A 21310-nucleotide genomic window follows, 5' to 3' on the forward strand; every position below is an offset into this window, starting at 1 on the left:
GTTACTATTCATTATTTTGTTTAAGCTATTATTTTCCCTAATGCAGAAATATAAGAACTTGCTCAGTGAAAACACAATTTCTTAGTGCAAACTCCTTTATTGGATGTTAAAATGCATTTTTTGATGCCCAAATACTTCATGAACCTGAGATGAAAAAAGAAAATCCTAAATTGTACAAACAATAATCAACCTCCACTATGTTATTCATTCAACCAGTTATTAAATTGCTAATTTAAATGCCACATGTCTAAGTGAAAAAGTTCAGCCTGAAATCACACAAAGTTTAAGAGTGTCATCAAACACCTGGTCCTGCACATTCAAACAAACTACATTTAGATCTCTACACATACAAATATCATCTTAAAAACATTTGATTTCTCATGATCCCTCAGCATAATCCCATTCTCTATTTGGTCTCATATTTACTGCTCGTGTCTGGTCATGTGACATTAAGTGCCGTCCTTCTGTTATTTGCAGGTCATCCTTGTGTTACCGCAAAAGCACAGTCCAATCTGCCGCCGCGTTGACCGCTGGCTTACGTAGAGTCAAAACTGCATGTGTCGCGTCATACTCAAACTCTAATGTCGACTCGGTACCATCTGAAAAAAAGACAAAAATAATAATTCCATATGTTGTGCAAAAACAGTTATACTGGTTATACTTCAGGACCCAAATTTACTTTGGACAACAGCACCAAAAGTGAACAAAAAAAATGTCCTTAAATTCTAACTGAAATGTATTTGTATTACCATGAGCAGCATAAACCCAAAAACATATGTCCATTTGTAAATGCATAAACAACAGAAGTACAACTATAGAAATAATTCAGCCAATAATTCATGACACAAAGCACAGTCGAGAGCACAAACTATTATCATTGCTGTGAGTGAAAAAGTAATATCTTTTGTTCAAGGTAGTTGTAGTGAAGTTAGTTCAATTCTACAAAGTGAAGTATGCCATTTAAATTCATTGTTTAATATCTCATTTTATTGATTGCAAGGTTTGCTTAGACATTAAAAACAAAAGGATATGGACAGCATTTTCTCCTTTTTTAAATAAGACTATTATTTTTCTATTATTTTAACTGTAACTTGTCAGATTGTTTGATTTGAGCCTTTGAGAAAGTCATACAAGATAGATTGTATGACATTAGGATGGATGGATGGACGGACGGACGGACGGACGGATGGATGTATGACATTAGGATGGATGGATGGACGGACGGACGGACGGATGGATGGATATTGACATTAATAAAAACACTTCTTAGCAACTTACAGAAAAACTCAAGCAATTTATCATACAAGCACCAACATTTTACATTAAAAGGGTTCACCCAAAAATGAAAATAATCCCATAAACTTTATTCTTTCAGCCAAACACAATCAGTTATATTAAAACAATACTCTGGCTCTTCCAAGCTTTATAATAGTAACTGAGTTTTTGAAGCTCTTGCCTTGTGAAGTGAAGCCATGCGTTTTTTTTTAAAGAAAATTATCCATATTTATAACTTTATAATTATAAATCACTGGGTTTCAAAATCTAAATTACCATTCACTTCCATTATAAAGCTTGGATTAGCCCGGATATTTTTTAACCCTCTGGGGTTCTTCATTAATGGGTCACACTCAGGACCTTCAGGTCAAAAATGAAATGATGATGCAGAAATCTAAACATCAAGAGTGCAAAACAGAAAAAAAAAAAACACGCACACACACACACACACACACACAAATGAACGCGTGCCATCTCAAAAGCTAATTGTGTTTTTGTCTGTTTTGCACTCTTGATGTTTTAGAGATTCACCCCTTCACTGTTTCACAGTCCTTTTTTTCTGCATCCTGGCTGATTCGTAGATTGTATGCACAAAAAAACTCTGTATTTTCATATTTTTGCCAATTTCCCATTCATTTCCTATGGGGGTCATTTTGACCCGAAGGTCCTGAGTGTGACTATTTTTTACCACCACTTAGACTTTTCAAATCCTGTCCCCAATTTGTTGGGATGTTCATATACCAAGTACCAATAAAGTCACCAAGTTTCGGACCATCCCGATGAAGCTACGATTAAAAAAAAAAACAACAACAAAAAACGCTTCGGGTCATTTTTGACCCCAAGAACCACAGAGGGTTTTATAACTCCGATTGTGTTCGGCTGAAAGAAGGAAAGGATGTCATGTACACCTAGGATGACTTGAGGGTGAGTAAATTATGGGAACATTTTCATTTTTGGGTGACCCAGCCCTTTAAATACTCCGATATACATTTGACTAGCAACAGTGCCACTGACCTGCATTTTTCAGAGTAACAGAGGACGGCTCACTGCCTCCAACGATCACAATCTTTTCTATCCAAGAGCCAGTGGAAAACTGGGAGTCTGGGGACAGATTTCTGACAAAACATGCAAAAGACAAGAGGTCAGAAACGCCATGGCAGTGATGTGTGACTGTACTTTTCACTCTTTAGACTTGTTTTTAAACACCAAGAAATGCTACGAAGGCTGTGACACACCAAGCCGACGGTCAGCCAATGTTGGGCAGTCGTTGCTGATGGATATTTTGTCCGTCAGACCCCACTGATGGATATTTTGACCGATTAAGCGTGTTTGACCGGTATGGTTGGCACCATCGAGAGAACTCTTATTGGCTGTCATCTTACATGGGCATTTCAATACGAGAATATTTTCATAAAAACATGGCCGATTGGAGTGAAGAAAGAGATCAACATGATTCAAAATGGTAGTGCTGCTTTGCTTTACTGTTTGTACATGTGCAGTCCTAGTTTTGGTTTCCCATTTTGAACGACGAATATAGACTATTGATACCAGCTGATATAGACAGATATTTCTTCGCACACGGAATCAAAACATACATGCTAGTTTTCCATTGGCTGTAGTCTTTGTGGTGTGTTCAAGTTCAGCTTTTTTGGGCCCAGACGCACACAATACAAGCCAACAACACAGTCGGCTTCGTCACTGCTAGTTCTCTGATGTCGGTTTGGTGTCACAACCTTTAAAAGAAAAGGACGGAAGACCAACCTGGAGGACAACGTGTTGGCAGAGTAAGACAGAAGTCTGTGGGCAAACTGCTTTGACTTTTCAAAGTTGAAGGTATGGAAGTCATCGATGTACAGCTCTCCTTCAGCAGAGCCCTGAAGCAGAAGACAGCAGTAAATGTACACAGATGAAAGCAATATCCATGTATACCATCACATTCTGCTTGGATTCCACTGCTTCTTCACATACACACCTGAGAACTGAGAGCAACATAGAGACTGTATGGATCATTCTCCATACAGGAGGAAGATCTCCTAACACGGTCTTTCCTGCAGATAATCGACCCTCCTCGCTGGAAAACTGGGATCTGGACAACGAGACAGAGGAAGTGCAGATGCAACAGATAGAAAGGTAGTGTTTAGTTTGATAAAGACCAAAACAGGAATCAATTATAGAAAACAACCACCTGATATGTTATAGTGTATAGGAAAACTGATTGACCGGTCATGGAAAGGTCTAAAAATCATCTGAACCAGTGTGTATTTTGAATCATTCAGATACTATTATAGTTATGAATATTTTGAATTAGTTTTTAGGGGTTCAAGCACGTAGCGCTGAAACTCTATTGCAATTGTTAGAATTTCCAAGGATCAGCATTCTCCCCTAAAAGTGATCGGGCAGACCAAACCGTAAGCTTTCAATATATTTTATTTGAGTTAATGTCTATTTTATTTAAAGCAACAATAATGTTTTTTATGGTTTCAGTAAACTATAACAACCCTGATCTGAATCAAATTTGAGTAATACAAAACCACAACCCAAGAACACTATGTTATGGCCCCTAATTTATGCAATCTTTATAAACAAATGAAATAACAGGGCTTACTGAGCTCATAGTGACAGGAATGTAGAGGCTCTGATCCCCATCATGCTTCTGGAAAGTGTGAACATCGTACCAGACCTACAAGAGCAACCCAGAGTAAGTGTTTAAGACTTTAGAGATCCATTCCAGATGTGCCATTGATTGTTGAGAAATGTGTTACCTCGTCTTTCCCAGGCAGATAGGCAGTAACACCACTAGCGCCCTCATCGGTAACGGGGTGCACCAGTAAATCCTTCCCTATGAAGAGAAATGAACCTGTGTTAGCCTTCTCTGCCACAATATTTATTTGGGATAATTATAATTCATGTTTAAAAACTCACCAATCAAGTACTCATCCTCAATTGAGAAAGTGGCGACATTGTCAGGATACTCTACCCATAAAGGTCTATGAAAAGAAGGAGAATATCAATGATATGACCCCTTAATTTAGCCTAGAAATCTAGACGTACCCTAGCGGCAGCAAATGTAATTTGCAGCCAGGGTCGTCTAGCAACTCTCCGTTTGCTTGCGAGCTGGAAAAACCAAACTCTGGTCAGACCAATCAGGTCGTGTATAGAGTCGGTGGGCGGGCTTAATATAATGACGGCAGAGTTACAGTGGTTCCGCGTGTAAACAAAGAAGCTGGCAAACAGTGGTCTTTCGAATCGGCTTTGGCTGCGACTCTGGAAGACTTGGAGTTTTCCAGCTTTTCCTTGAGAAAAGAACAAATAACGGCACTGAAGTCATTCGGAAGATGTGTTCGGAGTTTTGACGACCAGATACGGCGAAAGTTTAATCTATCAACTAGATCCGCTTCACCTTCTTCGTTGCTCTGGTTGGTTGTAGCGCTTTCCTATTGCGTGCAGAGGGAATTTGACAGACAACCGTTTATCCCGCCCCTCAGATTGAGCCCTGCCAATGGTGGCTTGTGTAGGCTACCCTTAATTAACATTGTTTGCGAAATGCATTTTTCAAAACCTAATACCACATTGAGTTTTCAGTGGTGATTAATCTAAACGCCTGATTGGCCATTTTTATTCATAAGCTCAACAGAAACGTGTGATACAGCACAATGCTGCAAAAATGTGTCAAAAGTAGTATGATGCAACTTGAGCAGATCTAAATGTAATGCTGCAATCAACACTTTTCATTCATTTTTGCATTACTGCAAGAGACGTTATATGTTGAGATTAATTATGCAGGGCATAATTAATTTTTTGCCACCTTATATCAAATTTGGGGGGCATTTTTGCCCCAAACCCCCAATTAATTTCCAACCCTGATTGTCACTGGGCTGACTCACCTCATAACAGGCTGTCCGGTGTGGTGTGCGTTGTAGAAAAGCTGGTACCAGTAGGGCAGAAGAGCATATCGCTGGCGCACCGCCTCCCGGATGAGGGCGGTGTTCTCCGGGCCGAACAGCCAGGGTTCCCTGCGGGGCGTGTCTATGTGAGCATGTGCACGGAAAAACGGCTGGTAAGCTCCTGCCTGATACCATCGCACCAAAAGCTCAGTGCTGGGATGTTTAAAGAAACCACCAACGTCGGCTGAGGAAGAGAAAGACAAAGGTACAGCATGTGAGACAAAAATAAAAATACTTTTCCCACTTACTTTAATGATTTGCAATGATGTTCTGCCGATAACCTTAAAGTGCTGCTTTACAAATGTAATGTACACTACCAGTAAAAAGATTAGATGTGTTTTTTGAAAGGTCTCTTTTACTCCCCAAGGCTGCATTTATTTGATTAGAATACAATAAAAACAGTGACATTGTGAAATATCATTTAAAATAACTGTTCTATTTGAAAATATTGTAAAATGTAATTTATTCCTGTGATCAAAGCTGAACCTTCAGCATCATTACTCCAGTCTTCAGTGTCGCATGATCCTTCAGAAATCATTCTGATATGATCATTTTCTGCCCAATAAACATTTCTGATCAAAAGGATGAAGCTTCGGAGCATTACGAATCAGCGAGTCGAATCATGATTTGGATTGCGTGTCAAACCAACAAACTGCTGAAATCACGTGACTTTGGTGCTCCGAACCGCTGATTTGATATGCTCCAAAGCTTCATGAAGCAGTGTTTTGAAATCGCCATCACTATATAAGTCGTTATTTTTTTTATTTTTTTTGCACACCAGAAATATTCTTGTCGCTTTATAATTTTAATATTGAACCACTGTACTCACATGAACTGATTTAAATACGTTTTTAGTACATTAATGGTTCTTGAGAGAGGAAATGTCATTGCTGGCTATGCAGGCCTCACTGAGCCATCGGGTTTCAACAAAAATATCAAATTTGTGTTCCGAAGATGAACGGAGGTCTTACCGACATAAGGGTGAGGAATAAATGACATTATTTAAATTTTTGGGTGAACCAACCCTTTAATGGTACATGATTATTGGTGGGGGTTTTTCACTGAAAAACAACAAAAAAGGCCACACATTTGAGAAAACTTCAAGATCAGACTAAAATAAAAAAAATCCTGGTGGTAGTAGTTAAGATATCAGATTCAGTAAGGATTCATTGTTTAAAAAAATGCTTATACCATTATTTTCTTATTTAATACAAATGCATTTGAGTGTAAACTTTAAAAATGAATGTAAGAAATAGTATGCTGAGTGAAACTTTTTAGATGTTGTTAAGTATTAAACTTTAACTTTTTTACCCGCAATTCAAAAAAAAATTCTCATGGCCCCCAGAATATTTTGTTGTATGAATATCTGAAAATTCAAAACATGCTTGAATGTGGGAAAGTTTCATAAAAAAGCAACATTTTGAGCAAAAAGCTGAGAAAAATCACGTTTTTGTCAAAAACTTTGGATCGGATTCAGAGCGGTGATCAATACATACATGAGATTCCATCAACACCCCCAAAGCGTCAGTCCAATACCATTTCCTGGGTTTGACATTTGATAATCACATTAGCTTACATGTGCATAAGCAATGCCTCTATCCTTAGTTTTTGGATCCAAAGACTCAGTACTCTTTCAGATGATGCGTAATTGCACCCCCTACCGTATAAAAGTGAAAACATGGATTGACCAATGGCAGAGAAGCGTCGTCATACATGACAGAAAATTCCGCCAATGGCAGAGAAGCGTCATCATACCAGTGCTAATTTAGACAGAAAATTTTTAATTAGTTTTAGTCATAGTCTTTTGACTAAAATGCTATTTAGTTTTAGTCATATTTTAGTCACCTGAATTGTTTTTAGTTTTAGTCTCCTAAAATCTAATGAGTTTAGTTAAATTGTAATACATTAAGCATTTAAGCATTACATAACCGACTGTCACTTGAACTGACATTGACATTTTTGACATTAAAAATACACGAAACAGAGCTCAATTCACTTTTTGTTTGTTTTTTAAAGACATCTTTATAGTTTTTATAACTTTATATTTCTGTTTTAGTTAGTAGGCCATATCAGGTTAAGCTAAAGATTCAAATAAGTTTGTTTATTTATTTTATTTCAGTGTACATTTATTTAATTTCAAGTAATTAAGTTTTTTTTTTTAATGGTTTTAGTGAACTATTATAAACCCTGATACTTTATTGAATGCGTGTCAAAAACTGGTCTTTCCTCCTGACTATGAATTAAATGGGAATTAAATGAAATACAGTTTATTGTGTAACCAAAAACAATATACAATGCGTGATTTTTAATTTTAAAATACACTGAGACGCTTATTTTGAAATGTCTGCACCTTACTATTGCAGTTGCAGGAGCTCATTCAAGTTCAGATGAGGGAGATAAAATATGCATCGTTACAACCGTCTAAAACATAGTAAAGTAAACATTGTCATTATTCATCAGCATTAGTTCATAAACAATTGCCTGGCATAAATGTGTGTTATTCATTGATTGAGCCGCTCTGGAGCGCTGGATTGGGGATGCGTGAGCCTGAAGAACAGCGGTTAGATCAGCACGTTCAAATCAAATGTGCGCATCTGTTACACAGGACATCAGTTCTGGCTGGATCTCTTCTCTTATCGATCCTCCCAAACATCTTTGTCTCGTTTTTATTTGTTGACTAAAATGACAGTTGATTTGTCGTAGTTTTTGTCATCCAACACTAGTTTTTATTTAGTTATCGTCTCGTTTTCGTCAGTGAAAAAACTTTGTTGACGAAAATTATTCGTCAACGAAATTAACACTGCGTCATACATGGCAGAAAATTCCACCAATGGCAGAGAAGCATCGTCATGCATGGTGGGGAAAGAATTAATTAACAAGAGATAAGTCAACTTTTGACGGCCATTATCTAAATATGTGTGCAGTTTTGTTCACCCATATCAAGAACTGTACGTCACTTCTCATTTGTATCAAAGTGTATACAAACGGTCAGCACCTCTCATTACTAGAGAAACTGCTCACCTCCACAGAAAGAGATGCCCACTAAGCCCAGACTCAAGCACATGGGGATGGACATCTTCAGATGACCCCACTCAGCTGCGTTATCTCCTGTCCACACCGCACCTGAGCCACAGACAGAGAGGAAGTCATCACCAAACGCTCGGTTACAAAACATGAGGCTTGTGTCTGAAGTGAAGGCGTCTCTCACCGTAACGCTGGGATCCTGCAAAAAATGCTCGGGTCAGAACGAAAGGCCTCTCCACTCCTCCTGAACGCTGAATCAGGCCGTCTGCCGTCGCCTTTTGCTGGAAATACAGATTTATTGTTATGAGAGAAAGAAAGAACCACTTTTCAAAACAACCACTTCTGTCTTTTTTGGCTCTTCATTTTTCTTCACTCCATCACACACGCCTGTCAGTATTATATATGTGTGTGTTTAAGCCATAGAAAAGGTTTGTAAAAAGGTTCACATCTTGTAATTACAAATGGAAATGTTCGGAGCGCTCTGACTTGTACCATCTGACCGCTATGGATTCATATTGAGTATAAATGTCACAGGTTGTCTTTTAATACAGGGAATGTCTCCCTTTTAACATTTTATTCATATGATTCCTTAGGAGACCAATTATTTTTATATACATTTTTTAAAAGCGTTGGGTTCAAGTTCACCTATAGTCAAGTCCAAGTAAAGTCTGATTCCAAAAGGGGTCTGAGTCAAGTCCAACTAAATATTACTTTGTGTCATTTGGTCAATATCTTAGGCTTGTTTTAGATTTCAGATTTCATTATTTATAATATTTATTTATTTAACCAGGTAAGTCAGTTGAGAACAAGTTCTCGTTTACAATGACGACCTGGCCAATTCATTAATAGTATCCTGCTGCGCAAACCATCATGTAACAGAAGTTATGGCTGACTTGACTTGTGCATTGTGACATATTTCTGAGAGACAGCTTTTTGGATGGGAAAACTAGAGGGAGGGATTTCTCTCCAAGAAACACCAGGTCAGAGTTAACACTGATAGCAGGGCAAGATGTCATTTGACAAAATATCCAACCTCAGCAAGTTTGCAAAACATATTCTAATGCACTTTTTACATGAGCCTTTGGACACATCTACATTGTCAGTATATAAAATACACCTGTTTTCTCAAAAACGCCTAGAATAATATTATAATAAATGGCTATAACTTGCTGAGGGAATGTTACATGTAGACAATTTCATCTGGAAGTCTAAAACAACCAAGTCTAACTTTCTAAAGGAAAAAATCCAAACTTCATGAAGTTCTGTTTGATCTCACAGGAAAAAAACACAATATTTGTGCCGTTTTTCTTACAATTCTATTAATCGAATCCATTCTCAGACTAAATAAATGTAAAATTGGGACGTCAAATGAGCTAGATGGAAACGTCATGTTCTCCTGTTTAAAATGATGTATGACACTTGATGCTAACTGCTAGAATGGGTGAGAAAAACAAAGAAAAGTAGAGTCAGGTGCCCCAAACATTTTCTAGGTCTTTATTATGATATTCTTATCAAATCATGACCTTAAATCTGTACCTTTTTCCTGGGTGGGTGAATCTTTAATCTTTTATACTTTTAGAGAATCTATCTGGTATTTTTAAACAACCCAAATATTTTGAAAGTGACATTTGAAAGGTAAATACGGATTACTGAATTTTTCATTATGAAAATGTGTGTGAAATGTTTTGAATTGAAATATTTCACAGCTTAAAAATACAACCATGTGTACAACCAAATGCAAGCCCAGTTAATGCAATGCATACTTTTTTCAAGTAGTACAACTCAACAAGCGTTTTTGTTTCAAATACATTTGGCATTCATTTTCTTCCATAAGTGTGGGAGGCATTAGGATGTTCGCTAACAGTATACCATGTACACTGCAAAAGTATTTCTAACTTTTTACCCCAAAGTGAAGAACAAAATAGAACTTTACAGTGAGTTTATCAGGGCTTTTATGTGAAAAACTGGTCTCTCACCACATAGAGTCCATAAAGGTTGTGAACATCTCTGTGCTCCCAGACACCATGAACAGCATCTTTGTGCATGGTCACCTCAGGCCCATTAAACACAGACGGCTCGTTCATGTCATTCCAGATGTACTGATTCTCCATGGATCCCTGGACAGAGGCAATGGGATTTAACAAACTTAAAATCGTCTCCACTAAAATTGCCTTAAGTTATCAAGCTCAACATTTTAATTGTAAGAGAGAATCTAATAAACAGTCAAGGGTTTCAGCTGTTCGGAAAGCCCTTACCTCATACTGGTCATAGGCAAACATGCTGGCCCACCAGGCTCTCATCTCAGGGTTAGTGAAGTCGGGATAGCCAGAATTGCCTTCAGGAGAGAAAACAGTGAGTTTCGGCACAGAGCACTGATTTTAACAGAGCTGGACAAGCAGCTACACACCTGGCCAGCACCAGCCTTCATAGTCTCCTCCATCTTTGTTCTTGACGTAAAAGTTTCTCGAGCGGATCTCATTGTGAATCTTGTAGCCACTGTCCACCCTAATGTGAGGATCTACGATGGCCACCAGCTGAGGAGGCAAAAGGTCACATGGTTGGCATCAAAGCCTTTAAATCAAAGGATTTCAACAGGGCAACAACGGCTATTTTAGTTTAAGCTGGGTAATATATTGAATACTCACTATAACCTGTGTATTTAGATGCATATTAGGGTAAATTGAAATATCTAAATATCGCAAACGGGTTGTGATAACTGCATTATTTTATTACTCCAAAATATTACAAAATGTCCAAGTTTTAGGACACCGCAGATAGTAGACCAGATAAATGACTGTTTTTGGGTATTGGGTGCAGAAAGCCGGCTCTCGGACAGCACGTAATCCCGAAATCAGTTCCACAGCTTATATGGCCAAACACACACAAAATTATGTCAAAATGCCCGTCTTGGTGAGTATTCACCCAAGCGGTTAGATAGATTTTATTTAGAATAAACACTAAGAAAACGCACATGTAACAATATATTGCATCCGTGCAGCTCTTAAAGTGACAGCAACCGAATAAACCTGCTTTCATCTGTGTGCGTAAAGGAATAGTTCACCCAAAAATGAAAATTAGCCCGTGATTTACTCACCCTCAAGTCATCCTAGATATATGACAGTCTTCTTTCAGACGAGTTATATAAAAAAAAAAGTCCTGGCTCTTTCAAGCTTTACAATGGCAGTGAATGGTTGTTTCGTTTTTTAAAATCCATAAAAATGCATCTATCTATCATATAACTGCTTCACACGGCTCCGGGGGGTTAATAAAGGCCTTCTGAAGAGTGCATTGTCCTTACCATTGTGTAAGAAAAATATTCATATTTAAAACTTTATAGACTAAAATAACTAACATATATATATATATATATATATATATATATATATATAAGTACATTTCAATTTCAAATGCATAAGATATTTCTTTCAAAAAAATAATAAATAAAAAATCATCATTACTCCAAACTCTTGACCGATGTGTGTGTACATACACACAGAATGTATATACACAGTATACACATTTTTATTTTATCTATATCAGGCAGGGCATAATTTATGCCATACCTTGCGTCTTTTGTCCATCAGGCCCTGCAGCATTTCTTTAGGTTGGGAGAACTTGCTGGGGTCCCAGGTGAAGTAGCGCTTTCCATCCGCATGCTCAATGTCCAGCCAAATGAAGTCATACGGGATGTCGTGCTCATCAAAGCCCTGATCAACAGCCTTTACATCCTCCTGATCATTGTAGTTCCAGCGGCACTGATGGTATGCCAGCGCTGAGAGAGGAGGAAATGACTGAGTGCCTAAGGAAGAGAACGTTACGTTTAGGAGGAGGATTCATTAAACACTTTCAAAATGCTTTATACATTTCAGGAGTTGGGCTTGGCCCCTTAGTTCCAGTGAAATTATATCATTAAAGTGCATGTGCATGTAAAGTCAGGTATCCCAAAACTTTTGGCAATATAGTGTTTAGATAAAAAGTTGGTAACACTTTATTTTACAGTGTCCTTGTTACATATGTTACATGTCCTTACCATAGTAATAACATTAAATTATGCATAATTACATGCATCTAACCCTTAACCAAACCTTATAGTAAGTACATGTTAATTAATATTACTCCAGACTTAAATATATAATAACACTGTAACAATGACATTATTTATTTATTTTCGGTTTTCAGCCAAGTGCATCCAGAATTTTCATTTTGGCTCATCCCTATTTTTTTAGTCTCCTAAATGAATAAGACAAATCATTAATGAGATTTGAGAGCTAAAGGCAGTGGGCAAATTTATTATATGGACATTTCTTCAAAATGTCATTGTTTTGAAAATATTAGGGCGAGTAAACGACGACAAACTCAAAAGTTGAAATATACCTTAAAGAAATCATGTTATTTTCAAGTTTACCGCTGACTCTATGCAGTGAAATGCATACCTGTGAGTGAGGCGTACTGAGTGAAGACATCCGTAGGTTTTGGTCCCAACATGATAAAGACATCAATAATACCACTCTCAGATATCCAGCGTACATCCGTCTGAGGAGCTTCACTAGATATTTGTACGAAGTCCAGCATTTTTCCAAACATTGTCTGAAAAATGAACACACATTTAAGGGAATTGTGCTAAAAAATTTGACCTACGAAATGCACCGATACAGAGAATACTGCAATGCTCTCCAATTTATTGCGTTTCCCTAATAAAGGTTCTTTATTTAAACCTTGTCAACCAAAATCATTAGACATCTTATCAAAACCAAAGCAGCAAATAGCAGTTTGCTCACGCTCACCTTTCCCGCAGTGTTGGAGCTGATGTCCACCCATGTCTCTGCTGCATTGAGCCAGAAGATGCCCATGGTGCGGTCAGTACTGTGAGATATGAGGACAGGAACTGCCCCGTAAAGGGCCATTGGGTTGTGTAGCTCATACTGAAAAACATCCAAGTTGTACAGCCGATACGGATCTGACCCACTAAGAAAAAAAAAGAAAGAGCACAACAATGGGCCAGAGAAACACTATTGTTACTGGTTTAGTGCTAAAAACAAATACATGATAAGCAGTTGACAAATAATGTATAGTGAATGATGTATTGTGTGTATGCGTGCGCTCGTGACTCTTTAGCTCCGCCCACTGCACGCCTTCGCGAGTTTGGCTATTTTTGCAAAGAATCTGTACATTGTATCTGTCTTTTATAAATATGATAAAACTAAAGACCTTTCTTGATATGAAGGATGCAACACTACTCTATAGGTACTCAAGATTAACATGAGATTGGCAGAAAATGTGTGTGTTATGTACAGCTTTTAAGCTCTTTGAGAATCCATATAAATTATTGAAAATTCAGTTGATTCATTTGCATTAATATAGTCAAATATTGTCTTTCAGCTGCCTACTCAAACTTTCAATACTTCCCTACTATATAGCATGCGAAAAACAGTATGCCAAAAAGGTAGTATGTCCAAATGCATAGTTTATGAAAAAGAGTGGACGAAAAGTCCTCGGATGACCTACTACTTCTGGTGAGATTCTGAAGTGTGCATTAGATGGACACTTTACTATCCCATAAGGCCATGGGAATAGATTTATGAATGGAAGGTCATGTGGCGGTAACAACATGGCGGATGTAATACGTCTGAATTTCATTCATACAACCCATATTCATACTATATAGTGCATCCTTTTTTAACGGTCGCAAAGTTTGATATTTTTCAAAACGATCCCATTGTTTTCAGCAGAGAAGTGAATTGTGCCTAGCCTGGCTCCGCCCTCCTACATACTTCCGCTCAATTCTCATTTTCCTTCAGTTCTCCGTCTGGGATTGCGGTATATTCTCTGGTTTTCTCCAGTCAAATTTGAACCGGTCCAATCAGCGAACAGAGGGACGCTGAGAACAATGACGTTGATTCTTTGTTGTTCAGTCACACACTTTAAAATAAGGCTCTATTATTTAACATTAGTTCATTCATTAACAAACTGACAATGAAAAATACTTATAAAGCATGAATTAATCTTAGTTAAATGTAAATTTCAGCATTTAATAACATTATTAAAATCAAAAGTTGTAACTGTATTATTTAATGGACCTGAGCTAATACTAACAGTTGTTTTTTTTTTTACTAACGTTTTCGAAGAATAACTTAAAAAAAAAATGTAGCAATTCGCTCTTTGTTAATGTTAATGGGTCCAGGCTCTTTATAATTCTTTTGCACTTTAATTGGTTTTAAATATTTGTTTACTTTATACATTTTTGTGTATTACTTTATTGTTTTTAAATGTTTGGTACGTTTTGTTATAAGAAAGTTAAAGTTATTAAAGAAAGTTATTTAAAAAAAAAGTATGACCACTTTTTTTGCAACGAATTTCAATATCGTGATAATAATATATTACGGTGATAAAAGCTTTAGCAATTAATCGCAACTTGAAAATTTTATACCGGCACATGCCTAGTCACGACCAAACGTTAGCGATTGGTTATGGCAGATCTAGAGTGGCTCTGGGCAGATCCAATAGTTTTAAACTTCAGCAGAGTTCGCGCCTTCAAGGAAGTAAACGCTTGTTATTGGAGAGTGGCCAGACTCTCTGTACCAATGAAATGTCTGGTAGGACCAGGCTAAATTGTACCGACTCCCTCATTAGAAGTGAATTAAACTACCAGGTTGGATTTGTCTGGTTTTGTCAACCCTAACCAGCTTAACTTGTTTTATCAGTCAGCCTGAACAGCTAGATTTGGCTGGTGAACAGCATGACTATGCACAAAACCAGTAATAAATCACCTATGTTTGAATTCACATTAAAATGTGGTTAAGCTGCTTGTGTGTCCAGCATATGAGAACTCACTCTGTGTTCTTCAGTTTGAGCGTGTCTGCGTGTTCCGGAATGCCATAGACGTGCTCCACACCAGGCAGAGAAAAATCTAAACTAATAGATGATGGACCTGAATTAAAAAAAAAAAGTTTAAACAAACAAACTTGATTGAGTTTATCTTACCGATATTGTACTGATCATGTTATAGAATAAAATGGGAAATATTATCTAGATTTCAATGTACCATTGGGCTTTGAATCACTATGAGATTTAAATGTTTCCTCCCACATGCCCGGTTTATCCTCCTCTTCTTTGATCTGCCCATCCTAAATGAATAAAACAAAGAAAAAGAAGAAGAAGAAAAAAAAGGCAACAGTTACAAGTTAAAACACGTTTTAAATTTCAACTCTAATATAAGGAATGCAGATCTCAACACACACCTCGTCGGATTGCGTCTCCAAACTCTCCTGTCCCGTCTTTTCCTCCGACTCACTTTTACTGAAAAGTAGACACAGTTTCTCTTAATACATATACTTATTCAACTAAACAAACCTATATCTGGTAAAGGAGGAACTTTAATCATTTCATTATGCATCAATATGACTCATTGATAATCAGACTTTGCCATTTAAATTTCTTTAAGGACAAATATATGGTGATTCTACAATAAAACAAGCATTTGGGGATTTTTGTTTTACAATTGTTGTTTGACTGGACATTGGGGTTAGTTCACACAAAAATGAAAATTCTGTCATTAATTACCCTCATGTCGTTCCAAACACGCAAGACTTTCGTTTATCAACATTCGTCAACTCACATCAGTTGTGGTAAACGAAAGAGAACCAATGAGGTTCATTCTCATGTTACACATCACGTTTGAGTTTCCTCAAGAACCAATGAGGTTCATTCTTGTGTTACGCAGCACGTTTGAGCTTCCTCAAGAACCAATGAGGTTCATTCTTGTGTTACGCAGCACGTTTGAGCTTCCTCAAGAACCAATGAGGTTCATTCTCGTGTTACGCAGCACGTTTGAGCTTCCTCAAGAACCAATGAGGTTCATTCTTGTGTTACGCAGCACGTTTGAGCTTCCTCAAGAACCAATGAGGTTCATTCTCGTGTTACGCAGCACGTTTGAGTTTGTGTGTCAAGCAGGTTCCTTTGAGCTTCTGTTTATGGTTCACTGATAAATGTTAATATGTAAATAAAAGCCTAAATTCAATTTGTTCATCATATAAAGTGATCAGTGAATTTCAGCCTCTTTTCTCTTTAGAAATTTTCTCTTTAGAAAATTTGGACTAAACCGCTCAATTCATATGGATTAGTTTTGATGAACGAAGGTCTTACAGGTTTGGAACGACATGAAGGTGAGTAATTAATGACAGAATTTTTGGGTGAACTATCCCTTTAAATGTGTGTTAAACGGAGCAGGTGTCAACCTGACTTCCCAAATAATAATCTGGATGAATTTGACAAATGTTATTGTGTAGGTGACAACACTGTTTAACAAAGTTAGTAGCCCCTTTCACACATACAGTCTTTACTGGTAAATTACTGTTATATTTACCAAGAGATCATGTGTGAACAGGACCTTTTCAAAAATACCGGTAAATCAGGTTCTGGCAATTTACCAGTGTGAGAAGTTGTAAAATTACCAGTAAATTACCAGTATGATGCTGTGTGTGAACAAAGAATGAAGATTACCGGTATGAGCACGCGCTGGCGCGAGAAGTCTGCTTTGGGCCAATCATAAAGCTCTTATGGAGATGACGCAATTATGTCATACTGTTTACTGCCTTTTAATAGTTTTCCTATGCAAATATGCGCTAGATGGACATCTTTGACCGTTGCGCCGCATCTCGCAGCTTTTTCAGCGCGTCACCCAGCCATCATTTCATCATTCATCAATACTGCGGATATGCAGTTGGATAATGCACGTCTTGTGCTTTTAAGAGCAAAAACATGTTCTGTGATCATCCCCTTACGTCGGTCACTTGGAAGTTAAAAAAATTATGTAAAATTAAACGGATAGCATTTCTCCAGAGCAACATTTAAAACAGACAACAGAGCAACATTTAAAGATCATTTCCTGTTGACATCACAGAATTTTCCATTATTTTGGTGCTGATGTGTGAATGGGATCTTATCTGTCAAGCCAGAACGCCGTTGCTTGTGTGAACAGCATATTTTTGCATTTACTGGTAAAGTCATTCTGGTAATTCTACAGAAATGTACTGGGATTACTGTGTGAAAGAGGCTGGTGAAACGGAGGGTTGGCTAATTTTTTACAATGTAAACACACACTGCCTAATTAAATATTATATTTTGGCTGTGACAAAACAGTAGTGCATCCTTTAATTTTAATACAGAAAGAAGAAAAAATCATCATTTCTACACAAAACATTTTCATCCATTAAAACAATCAAAGAGAATGAAATGTTTTTGTTGAGATGCATGTAGCGGTGTTTAAGAGAGGAATATAAATAATAAAAAATCATGTTATATAGAAGGTTTGAGATTAACATTTGTCAGAAGCCAAAAAAATGGCATTGGTAAATAATGTAATGTTGTTGATGTAAATTAAATGTACATTTTTGTTGTTTTTGTTTAACCAAACACATGGTCAGTAAATGTTTATGGAAAATTTTCATGATCCACCAACAACTGACAGGTGTGACAAAAAGTACATTTTGAACCCAGCAGTTTATGCTTGCAGATGAAACTTCTACAAAACTAATGACCATGATACCAAAAATCAATGGAATCATTAATGACTAGTACAGTAAAGATAACAATTATGATTTCAATCTAGAACACATATCTATTTGAATACTTAATCAAAAGATTAAAGTGTACAAGCATTAATAATTTGGAGTACTACAGATATTTACACTACTGTTGATTAAAAAAAACATGGATAAATGTTACTCAAACATTACGATTAATGAAATAAAAGATGATATGACGTAAATCTAAGTTTTCTTACAGTCAAGAACTGGACAAATGGATGTTACCTAGAGAAAATGCTCTTGAGCGAGTCCCACATGCTACCAACTGTGCTACTTATTTTATGAGAGATACTGCTGAGCGTGACAGAAGAGAGGAAAGTTGAGAAAAAGAGGGGAAGGAAAATAGAATGTGATGAGAATTTCAGTAAAAACATTAACAATGAAATGTCTGACACATTTAAATGATCAGTTATCTAAAAGATACAAATCCCAGAACCCAATTTTTCAAAGTAATGTGTCATTTTAACCTGATGTCATTTTTGCTCTGAAAAATAAATAAATAAGATCACGATCATAAAACACCACAGGACAAAACCAACCCAAATAGTGACCATTTGGACAGCAACAGTAGGGTTTAAAATGATTGTTAATAATGTATAAATCTTTCAAGACAAACCTACCATGGATCCAAGGGTGTTGGTATATATTTCTGCAGCCATTTCAAAATGTTCCTGTCCATATATACTGTATTTTTTATAATTATACATCAATGGCGGCGTCTATCTAACAATTTCACACTGTACTGTTTAATTCACATCAATGGCTGTAATTCCCTGATTCACCACATAACTTGATTTGGCTCAATACTTTATTGAACTCTTTTTTTGCAAATTCCTATGAAGAAAATGAATGGGAAAACCAGAAGTGAAGTCACTGAAAAAGTGGACGATCATTGTTGTGCTCTACAGGGCTTAGATGACAGCAGTCCTGCTTTAGCAGAGTTATTTCGTCGGAGAGAGAAAGCCAGAAATGAAAAGAAAAGCAACAGCAAGAATCCAAGTAGAAGTTGTGAGAGACCTTGACCCTCAGATCTTAGAAACAGTGAACACAGAAGAAACTATAGATGTACTTTTTTTCATTGCATGCCAGCAGAAGTCAAGTCAACTTTATTTATATAGCGCTTTTAACAATGTAGATTGTTTCAAAGCAAACCCCTTACAGTGATAGTTCACCCAAAAATCATCGTTCTAGACACGAATGGCTTTCTTTCTTCCGCAGAACACAATGTTTCAACGGTTTAAGTCCATACACAGTCTTTCCAACAATTTCAAAATACCTTCTTCTGCAAAAGAAAGAAAGCCATAAGGGTCTGTATGGATATGAGGGCGAGTAAATGATGACAGAATTTTCCCTATCCACTAAAATAAGGCAATCTTGTAACTAAAGGCTGGAATACATTACACGACTTCTAAAATATGAAGAGATTTTAAAACACTAGGCATCATACACTTACAATGGAAAAACCTTGCTGGATCACACGCTCAAGATATCATTAAAGTGCCCCTATTATGCCATTTTAACACTTGAATTTTCTCATCATATATATTGCAGCATCACTTCTATTCTCAAAGTGTTTGAAACGGTTCAATAAAGGATTCAATCTCGAGAGCCTGCACTGCTCTGATTGGTCAGATGAACCAGTCTGTTGTGATTGGTCAACTGCTCACAGCACATATCTGAAAACAAACGTCCATTAGCATATCTGTATCTTCCTCAGCATTTGATACACAGTGATACGAACATTAGCAATGACGTCGGTTTGACCGTATCCATTCGAGTGTGAGTCTCATCCTTTGGAAGTGCATCAAAGTGGATTTGCTGTGGCAACAGAAAACAGCGTCTTCTTGACATGACGACAACACGAACTAAACTCTTCCAGTCTCAGCTACAGCTAAAGTGTTTGAAGGTCAAAGTTGACGTTGTTTGCGCGCAGCCAATAAAAACCAAATTGCAAATTTGTTACAAAACTGCGTAGGTTCATGCAGGAAGCAAGACTGGAATTACCAACGTTTCCGGCAGTTTAGACTCGCTTCTTTCTTTTAGGAGACAATAACTTCATTTATCTGCATGAAAGATAATATCTGAAATAGCATAATAGGGGCACTTTAATATCCTCTGACTGGATGGAATCATAGTTTGAAGCCAAAAAAGCTTCCATGCCCATCATACACTGCGATTTACTGTGAATTTGGTCAAATATGACCGGACAAAATCTGCAGACTGGCTCTGAACTTTGACAACTAGCGTTGATTCGTCCCGACTGCAAATTGAGGCAAAAATCTTGGCATTTGAATTCCAGCCTTAAGTGGTAAATAAAGGGATAGTTCACCCAAAAATTTTAATTTGCTATTAATTTACTCACCCTCTGGCTATCCAAAATAAAGGTGACTTGTTTTCTTTAGTAGAACAGTGAAGAAGATTTTTAGCAGAAACCATGGCCTTCTGTGATTCATATAATGGAAGTCAATGGGTGCCATCAATTTGAGATTTAAAAAAACTAATGCAAACAAAACAAAATTAATACACATGGCTCCTGATGATACTCTGAGGTCTTAAGAAGGGAAACAATCAGGCAATGAAAGAAACTGAACATTATTTACAACATTATTACCTCTAATCCACAGCCTTGGCAAACGGTCCTGAGCGCGTTCACAAAAGTCTGTAGCGGTTACTTCATGTCGCATAATGCATAAGGCAGGATTATTAACGTGTATTAACTTTAGTTTTGTCTGCCTATGTTTTGAATCTCAAAGTGATGGCAAGGACTAAGGTTGGACGGGAGAACCACGATTTCAGCTAGAAATCTTCTTTACTGTTCTACTGGGGAAAAACCTACATCTTGGATGGCCTGAGGGTGAGTAAATTAACACTAAATTTTCATTTTTGGGTGAACTGTCCCTTTATAGAAATTGTTGCAACCAGGCCCTGATGCAACTCAGGAAAATAATGTTTTTATTTTCACAGGTTTTAATGTAATTTAAATTAAGCTCATTCTACCCATATTATCATTACAAAACATTACTGTACACCTTTTAAATCTTTTTTAGGCTTTTTTAAATATCAATTTATGAATATTAAATGACAACACAAAAATCTTAATTTTCCTTGTGTAAATAAAAACTTTTGGGGGTGAAATAAGACCAATACATTTACTGACAGTTTTTCTGACTAATTTGTCATATTTATATTTAATTAATGTAAAAACTGTGTTACTGATGTGCCGTATTGTTCAGTTAAGGTTAAATGCCCGTTGACACCAAGGATGACAAATATAACTATAAACATGACTGCTCGATGGCCCGGCGACAGTGTAAAAAACGCTCAGGACAGTTTCAAATCTTGGCAATTTAAACATTCAGGTATTTTAAACCATTCAAGCACAAAAAGACATGCAAGAGAATTGAGTTCTTGTGTTATCGTGCTTGAACGGGTAAATACACACAACATTAAGTCAAAATGCCAGAATCCACCTGACTCTAAAGA

The 21310-nt window shown here is 37.0% G+C and overlaps 1 protein-coding gene across 3 annotated transcripts in view; it reads right to left on the minus strand.

Moving 5' to 3' along the window:
- Positions 1 to 82: 82 nt before the first annotated feature.
- Positions 83 to 21310, minus strand: part of ganaba (glucosidase II alpha subunit a) — a 32817-nt gene continuing 11589 nt past the window's right edge. The window contains exons 6-26 of one of the 3 annotated variants that reach the window (XR_013816395.1): positions 18053 to 18118; positions 15482 to 15539; positions 15286 to 15367; positions 15075 to 15171; positions 13028 to 13208; positions 12677 to 12830; positions 11807 to 12042; positions 10651 to 10777; positions 10499 to 10578; positions 10220 to 10360; positions 8428 to 8524; positions 8241 to 8342; positions 5160 to 5403; positions 4198 to 4262; positions 4038 to 4114; positions 3881 to 3955; positions 3248 to 3361; positions 3037 to 3149; positions 2290 to 2390; positions 427 to 599; positions 84 to 144 (exon numbers count right to left, since the gene is read on the minus strand). Coding sequence is in view for 2 of the 3 variants with exons in the window: in XM_079815467.1 (XP_079671593.1) it covers positions 490 to 599; positions 2290 to 2390; positions 3037 to 3149; positions 3248 to 3361; positions 3881 to 3955; positions 4038 to 4114; positions 4198 to 4262; positions 5160 to 5403; positions 8241 to 8342; positions 8428 to 8524; positions 10220 to 10360; positions 10499 to 10578; positions 10651 to 10777; positions 11807 to 12042; positions 12677 to 12830; positions 13028 to 13208; positions 15075 to 15171; positions 15286 to 15367; positions 15482 to 15539; positions 18053 to 18118 (2320 nt within the window). In the remaining variant the exon portion in view is untranslated. Of the gene's footprint in view, positions 600 to 2289; positions 2391 to 3036; positions 3150 to 3247; positions 3362 to 3880; positions 3956 to 4037; positions 4115 to 4197; positions 4263 to 5159; positions 5404 to 8240; positions 8343 to 8427; positions 8525 to 10219; positions 10361 to 10498; positions 10579 to 10650; positions 10778 to 11806; positions 12043 to 12676; positions 12831 to 13027; positions 13209 to 15074; positions 15172 to 15285; positions 15368 to 15481; positions 15540 to 18052; positions 18119 to 21310 lie in introns of all 3 variants that reach the window. The other 2 variants (XM_079815467.1, XM_079815468.1) reach the window with 2 other exon arrangements.

The sequence above is a fragment of the Gobio gobio genome (genome assembly GCF_949357685.1).
Source record: "Gobio gobio genome assembly, chromosome: 4".
NCBI lineage: Eukaryota > Metazoa > Chordata > Actinopteri > Cypriniformes > Gobionidae > Gobio > Gobio gobio.